Source organism: Pseudorca crassidens, chromosome 8, assembly GCF_039906515.1.
Source record: "Pseudorca crassidens isolate mPseCra1 chromosome 8, mPseCra1.hap1, whole genome shotgun sequence".
In the NCBI taxonomy this organism is placed as follows: Eukaryota; Metazoa; Chordata; class Mammalia; order Artiodactyla; family Delphinidae; genus Pseudorca; species Pseudorca crassidens.
The window spans coordinates 42,212,279-42,240,090 of NC_090303.1; the positions used below are offsets into that span (position 1 = coordinate 42,212,279).

Consider the following 27,812-nt stretch of genomic DNA (forward strand, 5'->3'; position numbering starts at 1 on the left):
TTGACTGATACAAATTTTATTTTTCATGCTAAAATTTTTACAAATTTGATTCTGTCATACACAATTATAAGAGGAACAGTTACAAGTGAATTAAAAAAATAGTATTTGGGGGCGCTTCTATTCATTTTACTATCATAAGCATGTTTTGTTACAGGTACAGCAACAATTGTTACAATTACAGAACTGCTCAACTTGGAAATTTAGTAAGTATGTTATGATGGAGGGTAATACCTAATATAAATGAAGAGTAAGTGCCCAAACATAGTCTCACGCTCTACATTATTCTTTATTCCACAATTAGAATCATGGATTAGAGTCTACTCAGCAATGCCATCATTCAAATATCTGACCAAGCAGGTCAACTTGGAAAGCATTTAAAATCATTTCCCAAAATCTTACTTAATTTAGTTCTATAAGGAAATATAAGACAACACACACAAGACAAGGCTTGCTGATATTTTATGCCTAAAACAAACCATTATACAATGAAATTATGCATCTTTTGCAATCTGGCATTTTTTCCCATCTCACACAATAACAAAAGATGAACAGTACTTACAGCATTTAGAATCACCAGAGTACAGCTGATACAGAATCTCCCAGACTTCTAGTTTCTAAAATTCTGGGGGAAGTGGGACAATTTGAACTGTAACAGTCTACAAGGTAGTAACGTTACCTCTTGGCCATTGGCCCAATACTAACCCTATTTTTTTTTCAGTATACAAAATATGCTGAAAACATTTCTCTTAAACACATTTCAATTAATGTAATTAAACAGAAGGCAACAACTTCCTTCTAGAAGAATTAGCTATAGCTATGAAAAGCTTGCCATATATTTGTTAAATTAATTTATGGAATACTTTTTGGGTCAATACAGACCATAGTGTATTTTTTAATTTAAAGCCTCTACTAAACATGAGTAAAAAGAACTAAAAATATAATCACATTGGTAGTTTTTTTTAAAATGAAAATTACCATTTTTATCCCTGTAGTATATATCACTTGCTTTTATCCAAATTAAAGGTAAATTAAAAAAAAATCCACTGTGGGGCTTCCCTGGTGGTGCAGTGGTTGAGAGTCCGCCTGCCGATGCAGGGGACATGGGTTCGTGCCCCGGTCCGGGAGGATCCCACATGCTGCGGAGCGGCTGGGCCTGTGAGCCCTGGCAGCTGAGCCTGCGCGTCCGGAGCCTGTGCTCCGCAACGGGAGAGGCCACAACAGTGAGAGGCCCGCGTACCGCCAGAAAAAAACAAAACAAAACAAAAAATCCACTGTGAAATTTACATTCTAAGCACAAAAATAAACAAATATTAGTTCTAATCAGGAATTTCAGCTGACAAGTGAACATTTTTACTTTGAAATATGTAGATCTGGGATATAGAAGTGAATGTTTTGATTGAACACATTGCAAATATATCTTGTTTTCATGTAAAAATACATTTTTTAAAGAAATAATGTTTCACAGTCTTTTTACCCCACCCTCTCAAACATTTTTTCTTTAAAATAGTTTAACATCTCATTTAAAATCTGATATTACAAAAAAGACAGAAATAAAATTAATTCTTCTTAGATGTATTTGAGCCAAGTAGTTACTGTTTCCAGATGTTATGAGCTAAAAATCAAGACATTCTGGTGAGTAACCTTTGGCTTACAAACTAATAACTTGAAATTCCATTCATACTGCTTATCAAGGAAGCTTGATATATATTTGTAAATTTAAATTTTTATATCTTTTATAAAGAAAAAAATCCATCTAACAGGTAAGTATTAATAGCTAAAAAAATGATAAACATTTTTATATTAAAGATCTACAAAATAATAAAGCATCTTAATAGTATTCTTGAAAATACTATCAAAAACCTCAGTCTTCTATATTAAGTGCAATATCCAACACATTTTTATGACTAAAACATTTTCAAAGGCTAGAAAGAAAATATGCTTATTGTAAGAACAATGATGCTTGAGTCAAACAGACCTGTTTTGAATCTCTAATCTGCTACTTTCCAACTTATACATACTCCTTAACTTCTCTAAAACTCAATTTCCTCAGAGATAAAATGGGGGGGGGGCAATGACAGTAACTACCTTAAAGAACTCTTCTGAGGGATAATAAGATAATGCACATGAAAGGTTAGTACAGTACAGTATGTGACATAGTAATTAACCAATAAATATTAGCTATACTGAGCAGTGACTTTGGGGTCAAGTACCTAACAAACCGTTTTCTTAAATAAGATATACTCATTATACAAAGAATTGTTTATTTTAAAACTTTTAAAAAACAAACAAAATGGCATGAGGGAAAGTTGGGGACATGTCCTCCAATTAAACATCCAGAATTATATTGCAATAATGATAAGGCTAAGAACCACAAATTAGACTGACATTTGAAGTCTCCTAAGTTACTTTTATCGTGTTTTGGCAGTCACTTCCTATCTATTTGAACACCACACTGTGTTATTCCCAAACTACAATTCAGAAGATCTGAAGTGAATTTTATTTTCTTGTCATGAATTCTTAGAGAAAATAATTACCTCATTGGCTTAAACAAACAAAAAAAGCATGGAAAAAATGAACACAAAACCACAGCCATTTACATGTTATGTAGTAAAGATGGTTATTAAGAAACCTCAAGCAGTTTACCTGATAGCTCTTATTTTCAAACTGTTACTGTTTCAAATCTCAATCCACTAATCTCTATTATTTATAATTAGTCTACTCTGAAACATATCTATTATCTTTACTGGAATGATCACAGAGTACTAAATTTTAACAGAAAATTAACCTACAGATCATGCTCCAAAATATTTTACATTTCCCATTTAAAACATTTAAGGTACCAGTTTCAATATACCCCAAATCTTAGTCCATCAGTATTATTCTGATTGTCACCATTACCTACGTGAACGTTTTCTCTAATTTTTATTTATACTAACCTGAGTCAACAGGGCTTTCCAATGGGTGTTTTAAATGACAGAGCACAGATATGGGTGACAGGAAAACTAGGTCTGGCCTCAATTAAACTATTTACTAAATATGAGATCTTCAGCAAGTCCCTCAACTTCTCCATGCCTCTTTTTCCTTTTCTAAAAGAGGAGGATCCTACTACCCTCATTTTCTGACTCACAGGATGATGGCAAATGATATGAGAAAAACATGAAAGAATTCTGAAAAGGGCACAGTGCTATATAAATGTAATATGAAAACATGTAGGCTGGTTACGTATTAGATTTGGTTAGAATGACCAGTTTACTTAAGGTGCAATTTACGAGAAATTTATTCTTGGAATTATCAGAAAAAAAAAATTGTAACATCTTTACCACATCTTCTGAATAAGGTCTGAGAGCCGTTTTAAAAAAATCCTATTACCACATAAGAAACTGCATTGGACAATGTGACCTAAGAAAAGTTAAAGCCTCATCCATCCTTTCCAGATTTTTTTTTTTAATGGCTATAAATCTGCTTCACCTTAATGTGCTTTTGTAGTTTTATTAATTTACAGCCTGCTTTGCTCTAGGGTTCTTCTGGCAGTTACTTAACCCTCTTTGAAAGTAGTCACAGGTAATCTTTATTTTTCTACTGCTGGTTTTTCTTAACTTATTTTAAATTCCAGTTTTTTCTCACTCGAACTCCACAGAAAGTAGGTGTAATAAAGAGTTTTTAATTTAAAGAATGAATAAAAAAATTCAAAACTAAGTCAGTAAAAGCAAATGTTCTCTCACTTTTCTGTCTCTTCAGCAGATACTCTGCATGCACTCTAAAAGGATATTAAAGCTACACATCAACAGAAAAGTCCATTTAATTTACACTATATAGTTTTCCAAGGTTAAAAGATACAAAGCAGGGGGCTTCCCTGGTGGCGCAGTGGTTGAGAGTCCGCCTGCCGATGCAGGGGACACGGGTTTGACCCCAGTCTGGGAAGATCCCACATGCCGCGGAGCGGCTAGGCCCGTGAGCCATGGCCGCTGAGCCTGCGCGTCTGGAGCCTGTGCTCCGCAACGGGAGAGGCCACAACAGTGAGAGGCCCGTGTACCACAAAAAAAAAAAAAAAAGATACAAAGCAGGAAAATAAATCAGGATTGATTTTTGAAGGAGGCATATCTGAAGAATGATTTTGAAGAAATGGGACATAAGGGCAGGTGAGAACAAAACATGATAAAAAATTTTTTAACAATGTTTGATTTTTACACAGTCACTGAAATACTGTTATCTCTAAGGCATTAGCTAAATGAGAAACTAGACAGGTTACTGTCAGGTATGTAGAAACAGAGCTGGAAGCCTTAATATAGGTGATTGCTGAAGATACAGGAGTAGAAATTTTGAGGCAGAAGAGGGTCTGGATACTACTCATTAAAAGATATCAAAAGATAGGAGAATGAGAAAAAATGAAATGAGAATGACATGAAAAATACAAATAGAACACACACATTAGAAAAGTGCAATTTCAAGGAGAAGGGGAGTAGTCAAAAAACATAGCAGAAAAAATATTAAAGATTGGGTTGGACTACAAAATCCATAATAAATTTAAAGGGGTGATTTTAGTTTAATAGTAAGGATGGATGAGTTAGCGATGGATTAAGGGAAGACTAAGTAGTTAAAAAAAAAAAGAAGTTAGTGCATTTCACCCATTTAAATGTTCACTGAGGAAAACTTAGAGAAAGTAATATGAAAGCTAAGTAAGGGGAAACCTGAGTAGGTTTAAAGGCAGAAAGGAGGGCTTCATTAGCTCTAACTAATTAAATAAAGCTCATGTTCTATAGTTGAGAGAGTCAGACTTATAATAAGAATGTTTCAGACCCATGTTAGGCACTTTGGGAGTAAGGAGAGGGGTAACCTGATCTCTGTCACTAGGGAACATAGGAAACTACTCTCAAGCCACTTACTGTTTTTGGTATCACAGTCAGCCCCTATGCTCAGTGGTAGGTATTTAAAAGGTACTCAGAACGTGGTAACCAAAAAGGCAAAAAACCCAAATGCAAAATGGTATTAAAAATATAAAATAGCAAAATGAATAAGTCAATAATTTACACTTGAAAACAATTTTAAATAAAATCCAAACCAAAAGTAGAAAACTTTAAAAATGTAACTGCTAGGGGCATGATATCCATGATGTGCAAAGTAATTTTTAAAAGCATAATATAGGTTTTATTTTGCTATAGCCACCGTAATTTAATAACAGGATTTCTTGGATAATTTTACCAAAGAAATAACTTCCTCCTCTAAAACATTCATAAAATTGATCATTTGGGTACCTAACAGTTCTGAAAAGTAAGTGTATCCATAATTCTTTAGTATGAAAAGCAACATTAAAAAAAGTGGAGCATCAAAATATTTTATTTCAAATCTATGTTATGCCTGATCTAATATGTAATTGGAAACATACATTCTAGAGGTTTCTGAATATCATTTTCCTTTCTTTACAAATTTTTATGAGCAACTTACTATATTTTAAATCTGTATCACTTTATTTGACATTTATTAAAGCTACATAAAAGCCATGCAGAATTTATTTACAATACTGTACATTAAATGATGTTTGAAGATTACATAAAAATTTCACACAACTATAACTAACATGGAAAGACATGTGAAACCCATTATTTAGGGGTTTTAAAAAATTTTAGGTACAGAATTCTGCAAAGATTATTTTGGTTTATTTAGTGTTATGCAAGCAATAGCTTGAAGTAAGACTGACAAAAACAGGCAAATGAGTAGGATTTCAAAATGAAAAAATAAAAACATTTAGCTAAAAGCTAAAATAGCATATAGCTGAAATACTACCAAGTAGCAAAGGGAATTTATAAAACAGGAAAAAAGAAAGATTACTCTTTAAATGTCTTCACGAATAGGCCCACAGTAATTTTCCATAAAAACATTCAGAAATAAAGTTTCTCAAATTATGTTCATCACATAATTATATTCATCACAAATCATCAATTATGTTTTCAGTAGTGATTAGAGCTATGAATTTTAAATAATTATTTATTCTGTAGGAGAAGTCTTAGTTTTCCCCTTTGGGGACCAGGAACAAAGAAAACCAATCAGTAAATTTAGATTCAAGTAAAAGATCCTGGTACAAATATCATGAACACAGAGTAGAGAGTTGTAATAACCTACAAGTCCACATACTCTTAGCTGTACTTTTAAAACAGAAGTGTAAACTTTAGGTTGTTCAATTTAAGATCTCCTATCCGGAAGTAAGTACCTCATCCTTCAGAGTTTGGAAAATGTATTTCTTCTCCAGGTGCATCTCTCAGTTTTCATTGCTGTGGCTGAAGTACATTTAGATATTCAGACTGCCCCAACTGATAAGTTGTGTTCCTTCCACAATCAACGTACTGGTACCTCTCCTGGGATATCTGTTCTGAGTGTCCAAAGTAAGTTGTTGTTACAGTAACTCTAAAAACAAAATAAATGGGGAGAAACACTGAAGAGTTATATATAAAAAAGCTTTCTAAAGTGAGAACACTTTATATATCAAAATTCTCTCCAGGGAGAGATTATTTGATTAATGATAACTTAATATTGTGGACATGGGCCTTTTAGGGAATATTTCCCCAATAGACAACAGGAATGCTGGCTGAGAAAGCCCTATCCAAAAATAATTATATACAAAAATGTATTTTTTCAAAACACCTATCTTTAATTAAAAATATATTTAGTTCAGTGCACTTTTAAAAATAATCACACAGTTCTCTCATCAGAGGAAAAGGTTAATCAAATGTTAGCTAATGGCCCAAATACCCAACCTATAACCTACAGTGTTTTCATGGCTTAGGATAACACCCGATTTGCAAACCAATAACATTCCTGGTCTTCATTACTGTTACTGCCGACTACAGGCAGCAAGGAATTGGGTGTTGAGCTCATCCTTCTCTCTATCCCAATTTCTACCATTTTCCCAAGTTCTTGCAAGGTTCAGATTCACTATTTAGCAGCTGTGTGATCCTTCACTACTCCTCTGAGCTCCCATTTCCTCATGTGTAAAGTGGGATACTATTTACTTCACCTCACTGCACTCCTGTAAGGCTTAAAACCCAAATGAGACAGCATTTATAAATATGTGTATACTCTAAGCCAATGTTATACATATAAAGTTTTTAAGCAAAGAATCTCTCAAAAAAAAATTTGTACTTACTGCATCATGAGTACTATGTTATGCACTTTGATGGATGTCAGTGTACAGAAATCACTGTTAAAGAAAAAACAATGTGAATAAACACAAACTGACATTATAAATTTAAAATAGTTTAATTACAGTTCCTCTTCCTATGTTAAAGCTAACAGATATACTATTAAGAAGATATAATAAATAAGCATTTAATGGTTGAGCATTTTCTGTATCTCAAATGATGATTAATATTTTCATGGCTTCTTATTCTATGCCTTCATACTACAGCAGTTGTAGAGTTGTCTACTTATTATTTTCACTTTTTGTTTACCTTTTGAAATTTTAGTAGCCAGTTTATTAGTTACTCAGAAATTCTATATCAAGCTGACATCAAAAGATGATAAAAATATATCACTATTTTTTACTTAACAAGAGCTAATAATCATTTAGACCTAATTTAAAAGCTTTACAACTTCAAACCAGCAATAGAGTTCTAAACATCATTAGCATTTTTAGTCCTCCTATACTAAATCAGAAACAAATACTAGAATATGTGAGATTATGATTCTCATAACATAGTAAATAAAGAGTGCCATGGTGTATATGATCCTAATTCTGAAAATGAAATTATGTGTATACGTATATATACAGTAACATTATACATGTTGAAAGGGAGAAGAGAAGAAGAGAGATGATCAGAGGCCGGAAGGAATATTCCAAAATGTGGTCTTGTCACTTCTAAGATGATGGGAAATTAAACATATATATATATATATTCACACCTACACATACTTACTCTTTATAATTTAATGAGAGAAAATAATTAAAAATCAGAACTTACAACATATAACTCATTTCTTCTGCTATGACAGTAGGTACTGTATAATCAATCTGAAAGGCAAAAAATAAAAATAAATCAATACAGAACAGGATCAAAACATCAAGTATTTCAGATACATTTTGTAACTTCAAAGAGTTTGGAAATTTCTCCCTTTATGGGTTTGATTCTAGGACTTTTTCTTACACATGTATGGGATACAATTCAAAGTCTAGTTCTTTAAGAAATCCCCCATCTCCCTCAAGTTAATATGATACACAAACTTGAGACTTGTTTAACTCCTCCAAAGTATTTCATGAATGACGCTTACCTGTTTCATATCCAGTGGACCAATATTGGTAATGTTGTTTAAGCGTGCCTTTCCAATAACTGTTTTTGAAAACTGAACTTGTGCAGTGATGTTTTCAACTTCAACAGAATAATAGTTATTGTTCGTTATATTTAGTGTGTTCTGAAAAAGAAAGGAGGCACAAAATGTACAAGTTATCTTAGAATAAGCATAATATGAATCAAAATTAATACAGAAGATGACTCTCCAGCTGTGGCTATGCTTAATTTATTAGGAGGAAGGAAAGTATCACCAAAAATGTCAAGAACATTCAATGAACCAATTATATGGTTTTATGCATGAGTACTATGTTTTTTTTTTTGTTTTTGCGGTACACAGGCCTCTCACTGTTGTGGCCTCTCCTGTTGCGGAGCACAGGCTCCAGACGCGCAGGCTCAGGGGCCATGGCTCACGGGCCCAGCCGCTCTGCGGCATGTGGGATCTTCCCGGACCAAGGCACGAACCCATGTCCCCTGCATCGGCAGGCGGAGTCTCAACCACTGCGCCACCTGGGAAGCCCATATGCATGAGTACTATGTATATAAAATGCCTACAATGAACACATACTTTTAAAAAGTAGGCCCAGAAAATGTATAGTACAAGAATACAGAAAAATGAATGTTAGAAAATGTATTTGTAGCCTTAGCAAAAATTCAATAAAAAATTCTAAAATTTCATCAAAAATTTTCTAAATGTTAACATGTACATCTTCACTGACTAAGCTACTTCCGATTCGATTAAATACAAAGACAACATTTTAAAATGTTAAACACAACTTTAAATAAACTTTCTATTTAAAAAAACTAGTATTTTAACTACATGAGTAGAGATTTGTAGCAGGTCACTTTTGAGAAGAAATGGGATAGATTCAAAACTGGTTGGAAAGAAATGCAGTTGTATCATTTCTATACTTAACAGCTGGGGCCAACTTTTGCAATTCTAACTTAAAACAATTGTTTCAAATTATTTTAGAAAACAGTCAAAATAAAAAAGAAAAATGTTAAATCAAGAAATAACAGATAGGGTTTCCCTGATGGCGCAGCGGTTAAGAATCCACCTGCCAAGGCAGAGGACACGGGTTCAATCCCTGGCCCGGGAAGATCCCACATGCCACGGAGCAACTAAGCCCGTGCAACACAACTACTGAGCCTGCGCTCTAGAACCCGCATGCGACAACTACTGAAGCCCGAGTGCCTAGAGTCCGTGCTCTGCAACGAGAAGCCACCACAATGAGAAGCCCATACACCATAACGAAGAATAGCCCCTGCTCGCCGCAACTAGAGAAAGCCTGCGCACAGCAATGAGGACGCAACACAGCCAAAAAAAACCCCCACAAATTAATTTATAAAAAACAAATTTTTCTGAATTAAAAAAAAAAATTTTCAATCAGGTTGATTGAATCCATGGATGCAGAACTGGTGGATATGGAGGGCAGACTACATGTTAATAGTCAGGCCCGGATAGAAGTAAAGATATACATTATGGTATTTTTCAAATGTCTTATAATGATAATTAAACATTTTCATAATTAGAAAGACAATAAATATTACTAAAAAAGAGTAGGAATAGTAATATATACTACTCATTTTAAGAAACAAAAGTAATACTATATAATTACATTTCTCAAAATACTGACAGAAAACCTACAGAAATCTCACTTTTTTTTTAACATCTTTATTGGAGTATAATTGCTTTACAATGGTGTGTTAGTTTCTGCTTTATAACAAAGTGAATCAGTTATACATATACATATTTTCCCATATCTCTTCCCTCTTGCATCTCCCTCCCTCCCACCCTTCCTATCCCACCCCTCTAGGCGGTCACAAAGCACCGAGCTGATCTCCCTGTGCTATGCAGCTGCTTCCCACTAGCTATCTATTTTACGTTTGGTAGTGTATATATGTCCATGCCACTCTCTCACTTTGTCACAGCTTACCCTTACCCCTCCCCATAACCTCAAGTCCATTCTCTAGTAGGTCTGTGTCTTTATTCCTGTCTTACCCCTAGGTTCTTCATGACATTTTTTTTCCCTTAGATTCCATATATATGTGTTAGCATACAGTATTTGTCTTTCTCTTTCTGACTTACTTCACTCTGTATGAAAGACTCTAGGTCCATCCACCTCACTACAAATAACTCAATTTTGTTTCTTTTTATGGCTGAGTAATATTCCATTGTATATATGTGCCACATCTTCTTTATCCATTCATTCGATGATGGATGCTTAGGTTGCTTCCATCTCCTGGCTACCGTAAATAGAGCTGCAATAAACATTTTGGTACATGACTGTTTTTGAATTATGGTTTTCTCAGGGTATATGCCCAGTAGTGGGATTGCTGGGTCATATGGTAGTTCTATTTGTAGTTTTTTAAGGAACCTCCATACTGTTCTCCATAGTGGCTGAACCAATTCACAGTCCCACCAGCAGTGCAAGAGTGTTCTTTTTTCTCCACACCCTCTTAAGCATTTATTGTTTCTAGATTTTTTGATGATGGCTATTCTGACCATTGTGAGATGATATCTCATTGTAGTTTTGATGTGCATTTCTCTAATGATTAATGATGTTGAGCATTCTTTCATGTGTTTGTTGGCAATCTGTATATCTTCTTTGGAGAAATTTCTGTTTAGGTCTTCTGCCCATTTTTGGATTGGGTTGTTTGTTTTTTTGTTATTGAGCTGCATGAGCTGCTTGTAAATTTTGGAGATTAATCCTTTGTCAGTTGCTTGATTTGCAAATATTTTCTCCCATTCTAAGGGTTGTCTTTTGGTCTTGTTTATGGTTTCCTTTGCTGTGCAAAAGCTTTTAAGTTTCATTAGGTCCCATTTGTTTATTTTTGTTTTTATTTCCATTTCTCTAGGAGGTGGGCCAAAAAGGATCTTGCTGGGATTTATGTCATAGAGTGTTCTGCCTATGTTTTCCTCTAAGAGTTTGATAGTTTCTGGCCTTACATTTAGGTCTTTAATCCATTTTGAGCTTATTTTTGTGTATGGTGTTAGGGAGTGATATAATCTCATTCTTTTACCTGCACCTGTCCAGTTTTCCCAGCACCACTTATTGAAGAGGCTGTCATTTCTCCACTGTACATTCCTGCCTCCTTTATCAAAGATAAGATGACCATATGTGCATGGGTTTATCTCTGGGCTTTCTATCCTGTTCCATTGATCTATCTTTCTGGTTTTGTGCCAGTACCATACTGTCTTGATTACTGTAGCTTTGTAGTATAGTCTGAAGTTAGGGAGCCTGATTCCTCCAGCTCCATTTTTTGTTCTCAAGATTGCTTTGGCTATTTGGGGTCTTTTGTGTTTCCATACAAATTGTGAAATTTTTTGTTCTAATTCTGTGAAAAATGCCAGTGGTAGTTTGATAGGGATTGCATTGAATCTGTAGATTGCTTTGGGTAGTAGTCATTTTCACAATGTTTATTCTTCCGATCCAAGAATATGGTATATGCATACAGGTCTTTTGTCTCCTTAGGTAGGTTTATTCCTAGATATTTTATTCTTTTAGTTTCAGTGGTAAATGGGAGTGTTTTCTTGATTTCACTTTCAGATTTTTCATCATTAGTGTATAGGAATGCCAGAGATTTCTCTGCATTGATTTTGTATCCTGCTACTTTACCAAATTCATTGACTAGCTCTAGTAGTTTTCTGGTAGGATCTTTAGGATTCTCTATGTATAGTATATCATGTCATCTGCAAACAGTGACAGCTTTACTTGTTCTCTTCCGATTTGGATTCCTTTTATTTCCTTTTCTTCTCTGATTGCTGTGGCTGAAACTTCCAAAACTATGTTGAATAAGAGTGGTGAAAGTGGGCAACCTTCTCTTGTTCCTGATCTAAGTGGATATGGTTTCAGTTTTTCACCATTGAGGATGATGTTGGCTGTGGGTTTGTCATATATGGCCTTTATTATGTTGAGGAAAGTTCCCTCTATGCCTACTCTCTGCAGGGTTTTTATCAAAAATGGGTGTTGAATTTTGTTGAAGGCTTTCTCTGAATCTATTGAGATGATCATATGGTTTTTCTCCTTCAATTTGTTAATATGGTGTATCATGTTGATTGATTTGCAAGTATTGAAGAATCCTCACATTCCTGGAATAAACCCCACTTGATCATGGTGTATGATCCTTTTAATGTGCTGTTGGATTCTGTTTGCTAGTATTTTGTTGAGGATTTTTGCATCTATATTCATCAGTGATACTGGCCTGTCGTTTTCTTGCTTTGTGACATCCTTGTCTGGTTTTGGTATCAAGGTGATGGTGGCCTCATAGAATGAGTTTCGGAGTTTTCCTCCCTCTGCAATATTTTGGAAGAGTTTGAGAAGGATAAGTGTTAGGTCTTCTCTAAATGTTTGATAGAATTCACCTGTGAAGCCATCCGGTCCTGGGCTTTTGTTTGTTGGAAGATTTTTAATCACAGTTTCAATTTCAGTGCTTGTGATTGGTCTGTTCATATTTTCTATTTCTTCCTGATTCAGTCTTGGCAGGTTGTGCATTTCTAAGAATCTGTCCACTTCTTCCAAGTTGTCCATTTTATTGGCATAGAGTTGCTTGTAGTAATCTCTCATAATCTTTTGTATTTCTGCAGTATCAGTTGTTACTTCTCCTTTTTCATTTCTATTGAGTCTTCTCCCTTTTTCTCTTGAGGAGTCTGGCTAATGGTTTATCAATTTTGTTTATCTTTTCTAAGAACCAGCTTTTAGTTTTAGTGATCTTTGCTATTGTTTCCTTCATATCTTTTTCATTTATTTCTGATGTGATCTTTATGATTTCTTTCCTTCTGCTAACTTTGGGGTGTTCTTCTTCTTTCTCTGCTTTAGGTGCAACGTTAGATTGTTTATTTGAGATGTTTCCTGTTTCTTAAGGTACGATTGTATTGCTATAAACTTCCCTCTTAGAACTGCTTTTGCTGCATCCCATAGGTTTTGGGTCGTCATGGCTCAACTGTCATTTGTTTCCAGGTATTTTTTGATTTCCTTTTTGATTTCTTCAGTGATCACTTCGTTATTAAGCAGTGTATTGTTTAGCCTCCATGTGTTTGTATTTTTTACAGATCGTTCCCTGTAATTGATATCTAGTCTCATAGTGTTGTATCGGAAAAGATACTTGATACCATTTCAATTTTCTTAAATTTACCAAGGTTTGATTTGTGACCCAAGATATAATCTATCCTGGAAAATGTTCCATGAGCACTTGAGAAAAATGTGTATTCTGTTGGTTTTGGATGCAATGTCCTATAAGTATCAATTAAGTCCATCTTGTTTAATGTATCATTTAAAGCTTGTGTTTCCTTATTTATTTTCATTTTGGATGATCTGTCCATTGGTGAAAGTGGGGTGTTAAAGTCCCCTACTATGAAAGTGTTACTGTCAATTTCCCCTTTTATGGCTGTTAGTATTTGTCTTATGTATTGAGGTGCTCCTATGTTGGGTGCATAAATATTTACAATTGTTATATCTTCTTCTTGGATCAATCCCTTGATCATTATGTAGTGTCCTTCTTTGTCTCTTGTAATAGTCTTTATTTTAAAGTCTATTTTGTCTGATATGAGAATTGCTACTCCAGCTTTCTTTGGATTTCCATTTGAATGGAATATCTTTTTCCATCCCCTCACTTTCAGTCTGTATGTGTCCCTAGGTCTGAAGTGGGTCTCTTGTAGACAGCATATATATGGGTCTTGTTTTTGTATCTATTCAGCCAGTCTGTGTCTTTTGGTGGGAGCATTTAATCCATTTACATTTAAGGTAATTATCGATATGTATGCTCCTATTCCCATTTTCTTAATTGTTTTGGGTTTGTTATTGTATGTCTTTTCCTTCTCTTGTGTTTCTTGCCTTGAGAAGTTCCTTTAGCATTTGTTGTAAACCTGGTTTGGTGGTGCTGAATTCTCTTAGCTTTTCCTTGTCTGTAAAAGTTCTGATTTCTCCTTGAAATCTGAATGAGATCCTTGCTGGGTAGAGTAATCTTGGTTGTAGGTTTTTCTCCTTCATCACTTTTAATACATCCTGCCACTCCCTTCTGGCTTGCAGAAGTGGGGGTTAAAGGAGCCACTGATTCGGGGACTCTGGCTCACTCAGGCAGGGGGGAGGGAGCGGTATGGATGTGGGGCGAGCCTGCGGCGGCAGAGGCCAGCATGACGTTGCACCAGCCTGAGGCGCGCTGTGCGTTCTCCCGGGGAAGTTGTCCCTGGATCCTGGGACCCTGGTAGTGGCGGGCTGCACAGGCTCCTGGGAGGGGAGGTGTGGAGAGTGACCTGTGCTCGCACACAGGCTTCTTGGTGGCAGCAGCAGCGGCCTTAGCGTCTCATGCCCATCTCTGGGGTCCGCGCTGATAGCCGTGGGTCGCGCCCGTCTCTGGAGCTCCTTTAAGCAGCGCTCTTAATCCCCTCTCTTTGCGCACCAGGAAACAAAGAGGGAAGAAAAAGTCTCCTGCCTCTTCGGCAGGTCCAGCTTTTTTTCCTTGACTCCCTCCCGGCTAGCCGTGGTGCACTAACCCCTTCCGGCTGTGTTCACGCCACCAGTCCTGCCCCTGCAATCTGATTGAAGCCAGAGCCTCAGCTCCCAGCCCCCGCCCACCCCGGTGGGTGAGCAGGCAAGCCTCTTGGGCTGGTGAGTGCCGGATGGCACTGATCCTCTGTGTGGGAATCTCTCCACTTTGCCCTCTGCACCCCTGTTGCTGTGCTCTCCTCCGCGGCTCCAAAGCTTTCCCCCTACGCCACCCACAGTCTCCGCCCTCAAAGGGGCTTCCTAGTGTGTGGAAACGTTTCCTCCTTCACAGCTCCTTCCCACTGGTCCAGGTCCCGTCCCTATTCTTTTGTCTCTGTTTATTCTTTTTTCTTTTGCCCTACCCAGGTACATGGGGAGTTTCTTGCCTTTTGGGAGGTCTGAGGTCTTCTGCCAGCATTCAGTGGGTTTTCTGTAGGAGTTGTTCCACGTGTAGATGTATTTCTGATGTATCTGGGGGGAGGAAGGTGATCTCCGCGTTTTACTCTTCCACCATCTTCCCCCCGTGAGAAATCTCAGCTTTTTTCTCACTGTCATCCAGTTAAACCTAATGTTTATCTATATAATAAACCTATTTCCTATTTAATGTTCACACTTTCTCAATTTAGTGAAGTACTAGTACCCCTAAAAGTGGGAATTCCTGAATAATTATTTAAAATAAAGTAAGATATTTACATTTAAATATACTTTCTGGTATCTAAAATGGCCCAGCACATAAATTTTATTACTTTTCATTATAAATTTACAGTTATTTAATAGTAAAACAGACTCTGGAGGTTGGCCAAAAATATCCGCCCACTGTTTTAAACCCCACAGAAAAAGGGAAAATTTGTTCCTTTTTCCAAATGGCTGTTACAGTGGAAAAATACCCAACAATAATTCCCCAATGATAGGAAATGATTTACAATGCGTACTGTGTTATGTTGTATGCATATATATTTTTTCCATGTATATAGTTTTTTTTTTTTCGGCTGCGCAGTGCAGCTTGTGGGATCTTTTTTAAAAAATATTTATTTATTTAGGCTGTGCCAGGTCTTCGTTGCGGCACGTGGGATCTTTAGTTGCAGCATGCAGGCTTCTTAGTGGCAGCATGTGGACTTCTTAGCTGTGGCATGCATGAGGGATCTAGTTCCCTGACCAGGGATCAAACCTGGGCCCCTTCTGCATTAGGAGTTCAGAGTCTTACCCACTGGACCACCAGGGAAGTCCCAGCTTGTGGGATCTTAGTTCCCCAACCAGGGATGGAACCTGGGCCCTCAGTAGTGAAAGAGTAGAGTCCTAACCACTGGACTGCCAGAGAATTCCCAGGGTTTTAAAAATTTTTCTGTTTTTTTTTAGAGGTTGACAACGTTTGACGGTACGCCATGAGGATAAATGAATTCATGGGAGTTCTTTTTTTCCTATAATTAAGTAGTAATTCCACTTTAACATACATTCCATTTCACTTCCTGTCCCTGTAAATCTCCCTCCTCCCAACCAGCACCACAGGCATCTCTACCTCAGCCTCAAGCATACCAACCACCTCTTTGAGGAAAACCAACTGAAGTCCAGTATCTCTCTTCCAAACAAATCACTGCCACACAGATGTACCTTAAAGCCTGAAGCAACATATATATTCCTTTTTAATAATACGGTGGTTTGCAAACCATGCTTTTTTCAAATAAATGTTAACATGTAAAACAGGTACAAGACCTTCTCTGAGGTGTTTGTTTGTTTGCTTGTTTGTTTTCAAGTGTGGGAAGGCTGCAGAGTCCTAAAAACCACTGTCCTGAGAAACACAGGTTTTCACACATACTAATTTGCAAGAGAAATCATTCACTTGTTCTCTACCTTTTAAAACAAGGGAATGGTCTGTTAAAGATGGCAAAAATTGTGTTTCACAAAACACAAGGAAATGAAAATGTTACATGTATAACATGTATTGAACTAACTATGTTAACATCTGGCTAGAAGCTATTCAGAGTCAAATGCTGAAAAGTAAATAGATTGTAATTACTTTTTTCCCAGTAATTAATTGTTTTGTTTATTTTACCCTCCCAAAGGCATCTTCAAATGCTAAATGATTCTGAATACACAGAATTTGCCAATTTGCCATTTTCAGCAGAATCAGAAATGACAGAAAAGGTCAATATAGCAGACATACAGAAAGAAAACTGAGTAAGTGTTACCTTTAATGTTCTCTCAATAAGGACAAAGGTGCTGCTTAACATGATAAAAGAATGAAGTCAGGGCATCCCTGGTGGTGCAGTGGTTGAGAGTCTGCCTGCCGATGCAGGGGATACGGGTTCGTGTCCTGGTCCGGGAAGATCCCACATGCCGCGGAGCGGCTAGGCCCCTGAGCCATGGCTGCTGAGCCATGGCCGCTGAGCCTGCGTGTCCGGAGCCTGTGCTCCGCAACGGGAGAAGCCACAACAGTGAGAGGCCCGCGTACCGCAAAAAAAAAAAAAAAAAAAAGAATGAAGTCAAATATTTTTAATATAAATATGTACTTACCGTGATATTTAAATATATTGTACGCTTTGGAACATCATAACTGACGTATGCCGATTTTACACCAATGTATTTCACGTCGATAGAGCGAGGGAAAAGGAAAAACACAGCCAGTCCAGAAAGAAGCAGACAGACAAACACAGAAGCCATCACATACAGTTTTCTGAAAAGGAAAATGGAATATTTAAATATACATGCATCAAAAATTACATAATGAAACATTTAGAGAAGACATTTTCATTTTGAATTTTTCCCCTTTTATACCAGCAGGAAAAGATGTATGACTTTTACCAACTTTTTACATTATAAAAGTATTGAACAGACTTAGTTTTGAATCTATTGAGTGTTAAAATGGTCTCCTTAAAAGACATATTTACCTTTTTGGAGACTAGGATTTCAGGCTTATTATAGATAGAACATTTACTGTGGTGATTCCCAAACCAGGCTGCTCATCAGAATCAAGCTGGGGAGCTTTATAAAAGTATAGATTTCAAGACTCCCTGATGAATTCACTGAAGCAGAATTTTCACATATGAGTTTTGGCATTATATGATTCCCTAAAGTGACTGCTCATCAGAACCACCTATGAAGCCCTTAAAAATGTAATGACATAACCATATGCCTCATCAGTCTCACTAAGACAGTCTGTTTTGAGTTTCCTCATCTGAAACTATTTATGTACTCCTTTTTACGTATTTTTAAAATAAATTTATTTATTTATTTTTGGCTGCATTGGGTCTTCGTTGCTGCGCATGGGCTTTCTCTAGCTGTGGCGAGCAGGGGCTACTCTTCTTTGTGGTGCACAGGCTCCTCATTGCAGTGGCTTCTCTTGTTGTGGAGCACAGGCTTTAGGCGCGTGGGCTTCAGTAGTTGCAGCATGTGGGCTCAGTAGTTGTGGCTCACGGACTCTAGAGCACAGGCTCAGTAGTTGTGGCGCACGGGCTTAGTTGCTCCACAGCATGTGGGATCTTCCCGGACCAGGGCTCCAACCCGTGTCTCCTGCATTGGCAGGAAGATTCTTAACCACTGTGCCACCAGGGAAGTCCCTGTACTCCTTTTTAAAAATATTGTTTACATTAATCATGTCTGCTTTGAAGATGCTGTTAAACTGTTTCTTTAAAATCAAGAAAGGGGATATTATTATGCAGAGATAAGACAAGGAAAAAAAAAAAAACTCGCATGACTTTGCTATTCATCTACCTCCCAGATGGAAGTGTTTCTCTTCCATCTCTCACTCTTTATTTCCATAGATGAAAACTGCCTCTTATCTTTAGGTTTACCAACAAAACTAGAGTTTCAAGACACTGCAGTCGGCCCTCCAGTATTTGTGGGTTTCTAATCCCTGAATTCAACCAACCATGGATCAAAATTTCCCTCTATGGTTGGTTGAATCCACAGATTTGAAACCTCAGATGTGGAGGGTCGACTGTACTATGCCATTTCATATGAGGGACTTGAGCATCAGCAGATTTTGGTATATGCGAGGGCTCCTGGAAGCAATCTCCCCATGGACACTCAGGGACGAAAGAATTTCCCTGGTTTCTACAATAAACAGCACTCTGTCAAAGCCCATAGCACCCTTCTTTTGGCTTCTTTTTCTGTCTTGCACGTCATTTAGTTTATCTTTTCCTTAGATTCTAGCCATCCAAAAAATTCTTGTTTTATCCTTTCCTCCATCCTGTCTTCCCTAAAGAGAGATCTGTACCTAAATGCCCTGATGGATCTCATCTTATCCCTCACAACAGTTATTTCAAGTACCTCTTGCAGATGTTTTATAAATGTTTCTGCGTATTTTAAGTTGTCCAAGTTAAGAAAAGAGAGCAAAATGGTTTATCAAAAAACAAAATAGGGCTTCCCTGGTGGCGCAGTTGTTGAGAGTCCGCCTGCCGATGCAGGGGACACGGGTTCGTGCCCCAGTCCGGGAAGATCCCACATGCCACAGAGCGGCTGGGCTGGTGAGCCATGGCCGCTGAGCCTACGCATCCGGAGCCTGTGCTCCGCAATGGGAGAGGCCACAACAGTGAGAAGCCCGCGTACCGCAAAATAAAATAAAATAAAATAAAACAAACAAAAATTCACTAAATCATTACTACTTGACCTGTACTACTGTCTGGAGCAAAGAGAGAAGTTCCCACTCACTCACTCTGGACTTCCAACCTGAGTAGGGTGGTGACCACTACTGGATTACCTAATAGGTAGTTTTTTTTTTTTTTTGCGGTATGCGGGCCTCTCACTGTTGTGGCCTCTCCCGTTGCGGAGCACAGGCTCCGGACGCGCAGGCTCAGCGGCCATGGCTCACGGGCCCAGCCGCTCCGCGGCATGTGGGATCTTCCCAGAATGGTGCACGAACCCGTGTCCCCTGCATTGGCAGGCGGACTCTCAACCACTGCGCCACCAGGGAAGCCCCTAATAGGTAGTTTAAACACACACTTATAGTGCCCATTATACACCAAAACACCTTAAAAAGGTATAAAAAAAGTTTTAAAATCATGATAAAAATGTGAACATTGTTGGATTTTTTTATACTTTAGTGTTTTTATTTCTCATGGGCAGGTGAGCCCACCACACTCTGGTACCTAGGGCCTGTAAGTCAGCTCTAGGTGTGAATATATGCATCAGTATTCTAAATTACTTTGTGCCCAAAGCTTACAGCCATAACAAATATTACTAAACCTGGTGGGACAATAAAATAACATTCCACTTAGTATTTCATACCAAATTGAAAAATTGGCTAGTTCACTGATGAAGTACATAGATCTCCATTACAAAACTCATCAGTAGTAATTTTTCTTATGGCTCTAGGGACAGTAACAGAATCCTGCAAAGTATACAGTACTGATGAAGTTATGAAGGTTGTGTGGTTTATTTGGACTCAAGTTACAATTCTATATCTGCCATTTCATATTTGCAACATTTTAGGTAATTTACTCTTCTCCTCCATTTTAAAACCTGTAGGTTTGTTTTGAGGATTAAATGACATAGCTAAAGTATGGAGACAAAAGCAATTAATAATTTCTTGACTACCCCATCACAACTCCAACTTATAAAGAACCACAGTTTTCCCAAAATATTATAATTTTACTACATATTGAGAGTTACTGTTTTTTATTACAAATTTGAAACTCCTAAAAATTCTTGAGGAGCTTCCTGTAAGTTCTCAGATTTCTTAGCTTACTACAGGTGCCAGGATCTGGTCCTTGTTATTTTCTCTAGCCTCATCTGTACCACTTTCCCACAGCGCTGTTTACTTTAGCCATACATCTGAAGGCTGGACCACTCCTCTGGCCCTTTCAGATGCTATTCCCTCTGCTTGTTAGGGTTAGGAAATTAACCCTAATTTCTTGCACATTCGTAACTGTCTATATATTATAAAATGAAGGGTCAGACTGACTGTTTATAAACTCCTGGGTTCATTTTCTTTCCATGATGACTTAGACATGCTGTTCTACTGCTTATGTGTTTAAAGCATTGTGGTCAAGAAGTAACATGCCAATCTGATTTTCTATCCCTTATAAATTAATCGATCCTTTGCTTGGATGCTCAAAGGGGCTTTTCAATTTTCTGTTTTTACCTTTGAAGTCCAGTAATTTCATTAAGAAGGGTTGATTATTTCCAAAATTATGGTATGTCTTTTCTTTTTTTAAACTTTTTAAAAAAATATTTACTTATTTATTTGGCTGTGCCGGGTCTTAGTTGTGGCACGCAGGATCTTCTTGCCTCATGTGAGATCTAGCTCCCTGACCAGGGATCAAACCTGGGCCCCCTGCATGGGGGGCACAGAGACTTAGCCACTGGGCCACCAGGGAAGTCCTTGTCTTTTTTTTTTGAAGATGTTGGGGGTAGGAGTTTATTAATTAATTAATTAATTTTTGCTGTGTTGGGTCTTCGTTTCTGTGCGCGGTCTTTCTCTAGATGTGGCAAGTGGGGGCCACTCTTCATCGCGGTGCGCGTGCCTCTCACTGTCGCGGCCTTTCTTGTTACGGAGCACAGGCCCCAGACGCGCAGGCTCAGTAGTTGTGGCTCATGGGCCCAGTTGCTCTGCGGCATGTGGGATCCTCCCAGACCAGGGCTCGAACCCGTGTCCCCTGCATTGGCAGGCAGACTCTCAACCACTGCGCCACCAGAGAAGCCCAAGTCCTTGTCTTTTCAATATGTAGATTCACGTATTGCTTTACTTCAGGGAAGTGATCTTGAATTAAATGTTTGCTATTTGTTCAGTTTGCCTCCTTTGATTTTCTTCAGGGACTCCAATTACATTTATGCTCAATTTCCTTGGCTTGTGTTCTACACCATTTCTCTCAAGTACTTTTCAAGAACTTACCACAATCAGGAATCCTTTTTTTATTTAATGACATAAAGTATATGATGGTATAACTTAACAACCTGATAGCATTTTTCCTTTGAATAGTTTTAATTAAAATATTTACTTATACATAATATAAAAAGCAAAAAATACAAAAAATCTGCCATTTTCTTATAATCACTTACGTTCTTCTTGGCCTTAATCTCTGATCACTGTATGGAATTAATGCCACCAGTTGGTTTTCTTGTCCTAAAAGTAAAAGAATTAGATTTAGAAATTTATTAACATGATTAATTAAAAATTTAGTGGTTCCTCATCAAAGTCTGGTTTGGAAAGACCAGAATACTACCTGGTTCTCATCTCATTCCTTTAGTAAACTGCTCTCAACATTTTCAAAAATTATCCAGTAGCAGCTGAGTGCCAAAGCAGATATTGTGTTTTTTCATACCTAGATTTCTAGCTAACAAAAATATTATAAAGAATGAGAAAGAGTAACTCTTTCTTCCACTGAGAAAAAAAATCTAAAAAGTCCCAGCTTTCAGAAGATCTGAATTTACCAGGCCTTCCTTCACCCAGTTTTCTATTCCCCACAGTTTTCCATTAAGACTTCAGTTTGATTATCTGAATGAGAGCAGAAGAAACATATTGTTACCGCTGTCCTGAAACCCCTATAACTGCAGAGGTTCCTACACTATCTCCCCTGAAAACCAAAACTGACACATATTAAGTCTCATGCTCAAAGAACCCCTATTTATACACAGTCTTCCAGGACTCTTTCAGGTCACACACCTCTCCACATTAAGTCACTTCAAAATTCAGTATTTCTTGCTTGGGTTGAGCATTATCCATATGCTTTAATGGATAAATGGACTTTTAAATGCCAATTTTCCAATCTTATCACAACTTGGCTATTTGTATGAACTATCAAAGCACCGCAGTCAAGTTCTCTTTTAAAGCTTTCCATAATACTTTCATTATTCCTCCCTGCTCCCTCCACAAGTCCCCCCTCATCTACACTCCCCCTACCATACCCACATATAAATAATATATATAATATGTATGTGTGTGTGTGTGTGTGTGTGTGTGTGTGTGTGTGTACATATCCTATCTTGTTTGGTGGTATTCATCTGTCTAACCTGCAACTGGTTAAAACCAACCCTTTGGCGACTGTGCCTATATCCACACAGCTAAAAGTAGATAAAGAAACACAAACAACTATGCTCACTAGTCTCATTTAGATTACTATCTCAAGTGGCCCTTAATAATGCCGCCTATATTTCTCTAGTTCATACTCTCAATCTGGGGAATTCCCTGGTGTTCCAGTGGTCAGGACTCTGTACTTTCACTGCCGTAGGGCTGGATGCGATCCCTGGTCAGGGATCCCGCAAGCCGTGTGGCACAGCCCCCCCCAAAAAAGTGCATACTCTTAATCTCACTCTCCCAAACTACAATTTCATAACTTCCACTTTCTCTTCAAACCTCCAATATCTTCTCCCCTATCCTTACTCTCAGCTCATGATGTGGCAAAGAGAACTTCCACAAGCTACCACCACATCTACCCACCCACCCACCCACCTGCCTCTGTGTCCATATACTCTACCTTCCCTTCTACTGCTGGGAGCAAATTGCCCATGCTTCTCTGGAGGAGCAGCCCTCTGCACTTGTGCACTAGATCTAATAATTGTCCTCTGTTGCCTGCATTATCAATGTTTTCTCTATGGAAAAATCTCATCAGCATACAAACATATTACTCATTCCATCTTTAAAAAATTCTTCTCCTGATGTATAGCCTCCTCTAGCTACCACCTCTCTTCTCTCCTTTTCCTCTGAAACAGCAAAACTCCTCAAAAAAGCTATTTTCTGACTCTAACTTTGCTCCTTCTATGCACTCCTGATCCTACTCTACACATGCTACACATTCTTCTGCAGACTACCAAAACTGCTCTTGTAAAGGTGGCCCCTAAATCACCAAATCCCATGGCCAGTTCTCAGTCCTCACATTACTTGATCAGGTCTAACACAGTTGATCAATCTCTCCTCAACCAAGGAGTATATCTTCTTCATTTATCTTCTAAGACACCACAGACAAAGGGATTTCCTACTTCTACTCTAGCTGCTCTTTTTAGTGTCCTTTGCTAATTCTTTCTCATGTCACTGACGCAAAATGTTGCAATGCCCCAATGTTCAGTGCTAAAGTCTCTTCTGTTTTCTATTCACATTGACAACCTTGGTGCTGTCATCCAACTCACCTGAAGTATCATCTATACACTGATGACTCCAGCCTAGGCCTTGCATCTGAATTCCAGGCCCTTATTACAACTAACTTCCTATTGAACATATCCATTTAGATGTCAAATATGCATCTCCAAACTTACATATCTAAAACTGAGCTCCTGATCTCTCACCTGACACATACACTCAAACCTTCTTTTCTCCATTTTAATAAATGGCTACTCCATTCTTCCAGTTGCTCAGACAAAAAATACCTCTGAATTCCTCCTCAATCTTACTATCCACAATGTACATCCAGGCTGCTAAAAATGCCTACTAGCTATACCTCAAAAACATAGTATCCAGATTGCAAAAATGAGACTCTAGCCCTCTCCCTGCCCCCAGCCTGGTGCATTAATACCTGTAACTACAATAATCCTTTTATTCTCAAATACTGCTACCTCTGCAAAGATAAAGCCTTATATTGTCATTTTGTCCTACCCTCGGGGTCTCTCCAGGGTCAAATATCAATTCAACCAAGCAGAAAATGGGACTAGTACAAGGTACTTTTACTATTGCTACTTATTGCCATTGCTACTAAAGTAGCCTGCAAACAGCAGGTGGAGATTACTCCCTACTGACTTCCCCTATGACATGCCACAAACTGATTTTTTTTTCCTATATGGCTCATCTTCATATACCATCCCTCTTCATGTAGACCCTTTAAAAAATAACTAATTAGTGCATGACCAACTTATTATTATTCTTTAAATAACAAATCAGAAATATTAGGTCACCACATTACTTAAATTGCTCCTAACACTCAATATGGCAAGGTGACTGTGATACGATTTCTACTGATGCCAAACAGGACTAAAAGTTTACAGTCAAGAGATGCTGCATATTGGTATAATTGCAGGTGGGAAAGAAAAGATACTGGAGGTAGAAGAATGGTTTTCATTATTGCTTTAGGACCCTAATTAAAATCTTTATGTTTGTTTCTTTGTGTCCTTTTGACTGAAGATAACTGATATGAAGTTTTAACTGTAATTCTAAGTCTTTTAAAACATAAAGGGTTGTGCTCAGACCCACGGATTTCATAGTATTTGTGCAAACACTTGGAATCATTCTTTAAAGAAAAAACAATGCAATAACACATACCCCTAGGAATTCTTCCTGTTCCTTGACAAGTGGGGCAAGTGACACTGTCTCTTCCTGTAAATTCCACATATGGAAACTGAGAGACATCTCCACTTCTTCCATCTTCATTATGTATTTCACTATTAACCAATCCAGTCCTTATATTTTCAGTGGATGTGACTCCATCATAAGCATCTTCTTTATTTGAATGTAAAGGCAAATGAGAAAAAGACTTTCCCATGTCTAAGAAAAAAAAAACATCTTACAGTAAACTTCAGTCAAGATGTATACTCAAGAACATTATAGGATATTTATACTGATCAAATTAATTTAGAACAACCTTCAAGGGAGCGTTCAAATCACTATCTGGATTAGAATTATACTCAATCAAAATAATGTCTGAAACAAGGGAGCCATTTACTAGAGTCCAAAAGTGTTTTTCTAACAAAATATTATGAAATGATATATCAGAGTTATGATAAGAATGGGCTTTCAAACAACATTAAAATTTGACAAAAGTCTCCACTTTCTTAGAGTTCTCTGAAAAGAAACACATGGACTTCACTTTTCTTAGAATAAAACAAAAACACATTCTACCTTTAAATCAATTAGCACTGAAGGCAAAAGTGGCTTTGGGCAGATTACAACTAGGTATCACCAGGAAATATCAAAGTAGTATTTTTCAGCCTTTTAAAATTCATGCCCCTATGTGATAAATAAAATCCCCAATCTTTCTCATCCTCACATTTCTTGCTTTAAACATTTAAATACTTGCAACAAAAAACAGCTCAAAAAACCTCCAGATTTTTCTTTCATTCAACAGTTGGTGGAGTTAAAATTATGAAATCAATATTCTAAAATATTGACTATAATTCACCAATACAAAGCAGCAAAATTTAGAACACTAATTTCAAAATTTTAGGATGACAGTATCAAAAATACAGGAGGGAAATTAAATATAAATTTAAAGACAAATAAAAATAAATAATTAGTGCTAGTACCTATATCAAAATAACCTCTGTAGATAGGTAATGCAGTAACACTGCAGTTTAAGCCACAATTTTAAGTATAAAAAAACTTAAAAAGTCATATATTCTAATCAGTTGACATTCTGAGGACAAATTAACAAAGCGGGAAAGCTGAATTTAAAAATAATACATTCCTTCTCTTTCTAAATTTGACCATATATTTTTTATCAGTTCCTAAAAATAGATTATTAAAGACATTCATATAAAGAGACATATTTCTTTAAAAAATTCGAACTGATGTGAATGAGGAAAACTGACACTCAAAATAATTCAATTTATCTTATGCTATGAAGAAAAGTTTGCTTTTTAAAAGTGGCATGCCATCCATGTGTTAGGGTCACCCAAACACACTGTAAACAGCAGGATAAAAAATTATACGACTCGTAGACAAACTTAAAACTTCAGAATGATGAATAAAGATGCTGATTTTTACTATTTTTAAAAAACTTATATACACATTGCCCATTAAGTTAAAAAACGTGAATGATTTATGACTCCTAAAAATGCATTATTTTCTCTTGATTTTGCTCGAAGACATTATATGCAAGCCAAACCAATACTTGCCAGTCACAGGTGGTTCAGGGGTGAATTAACATCACTGTCCCCACACACTTTGACCTTGGGGCCTATGTGAAATATTAGATGAGCTGGGATCAATGGGCCTCAGTGGCACCCTTTTACGATCTCAGTTAACAGAGGTATAGGGTGCCTCCCACTGGAATGCCTTAAGAGGGGAAAAGACACAGAAGGCAAGAACAAGTGGCTCTCAGTCTGGGCCTGCTTTCTATACTTATGTAACAGTTGCCTTGATACAGTCGGCCTTGGACTGGTGTTTGTTTTATCAAGGCTAATGGACAAGTGCCAGACTTCGTCAGGTACTGGGCATCCCTGCCCTCCCTACTGGATTTTCCCCAGAGCACTGCTAAGCTTAACAACTTTTATTCTTGGAGACTCCTTAGTTTATAATAAAGAGGTGCTAGGCCCCTGTGCTCAATATTTTTATCAAAATCCCTTAATTTACTTAAAACCAACCCGAACTTTAGACTCCTTACGAAAAAAGGAAAAAAAAGTACATGACTCCACCCAATTTAAATGGGTCGTGATCTTCCGAACGAAGTCGGCGCCTTTCATAAGCTACATCAACAAAACCCAGGATACAGCCTGCCTACTTTGGAAAGGTTAAAGATAAAATACAGGCAGTCGGGCAAGAAAACTCAAAAAGAGGAAAACCAGGGGCCACCTGGCCACTCAAGGTGTGGGGACCTGGAATCTCTCCCGTGCGCCCGGCTAGAGCCGAAGTCCGGAGCCCCTAGACAGGAAGCTGGGCCCGGATAAGAGGTGATGACACACCTCCATAACCCAGCCCAGAGCGCCCCCCCGGTCTCCGCGCGTGTCCAGCGGCCCCGTAGCCTCCCCTCCTCCACCTCCTCATCCGGCTCGGCTCTTCCCAGGGTGCCCGCTCGGCCCCGCTCCCTAAGGGGACCTGGAGGCTGCGCGTCCCGGGTCGCTCACCGGCATGCGGGGTACTACGCAGTCCCGAGTTGCTCCGGCGCGGACAGGCCCGAAGACAGGGTCACGGAGTCCTTAGTCCCGGGTGCTGGGGCTAGAGCAACGGGCCTGCAGCGACGAGTCGCCGCTGGGTCCGGGTGGGGGAGGGGCGGCACAATAACCACAACAGCTGAGGCCCCTCTCTGCTGCAACCTGCGCCCGAGCCTGCGCAGAGCGCTCCCGGAGAGGAGGAGGTGTGGCCCGGAAGCGTGCACCACGCATGCGTTCTTTCTTCGTCTTCCTAGAGCTCTGAAGGGAGCTACCTAAGGTGCGTCTGTGCTTGTGCGCTCTCCGTTTTGTTACCTTGGTCTCC

The 27,812-nt window shown here is 38.0% G+C and overlaps 1 protein-coding gene and 1 non-coding gene across 3 annotated transcripts; both read right to left on the bottom strand.

Moving 5' to 3' along the window:
- On the bottom strand, positions 1–27,687 carry TMEM106B (transmembrane protein 106B). Of its 2 annotated transcripts, none has more exons than XM_067746268.1 (8): positions 27,452–27,687; positions 24,945–25,166; positions 21,758–21,821; positions 17,273–17,432; positions 8,260–8,400; positions 7,953–8,002; positions 7,139–7,192; positions 1–6,399 (listed from the first exon to the last, which is right to left on the bottom strand). In XM_067746268.1, the coding sequence occupies exons 2-8, from the start codon at positions 25,162–25,164 to the stop codon at positions 6,261–6,263; spliced, it is 828 nt and encodes a 275-aa protein (XP_067602369.1). In that variant the 5' UTR covers positions 25,165–25,166; positions 27,452–27,687; the 3' UTR covers positions 1–6,260. The 2 variants fall into 2 exon arrangements, with proteins under 2 accessions (XP_067602369.1, XP_067602368.1); XM_067746267.1 differs by having other exon boundaries at positions 27,464–27,686.
- On the bottom strand, positions 15,909–15,983 carry TRNAR-CCU (transfer RNA arginine (anticodon CCU)). Its single transcript has one exon. It is a non-coding gene; the product is annotated as a tRNA-Arg (tRNA).
- Positions 27,688–27,812: the final 125 nt, after the last annotated feature.

What these genes read in the sequence shown, in the direction of transcription:
- TMEM106B (XM_067746268.1), bottom strand. Translation starts at nt 25,164, where the DNA reads ATGGGAAAGTCTTTTTCTCATTTGCCTTTACATTCAAATAAAGAAGAT. An exon ending in CAATATATTTAAATATCACG is followed by an intron (nt 8,401 to 17,272) that starts GTAAGTACATAT and finishes TTTCTTTTTCAG; the next exon opens with AACACACTAAATATAACGAA. An exon ending in GTCCACTGGATATGAAACAG is followed by an intron (nt 8,003 to 8,259) that starts GTAAGCGTCATT and finishes TTTGCCTTTCAG; the next exon opens with ATTGATTATACAGTACCTAC.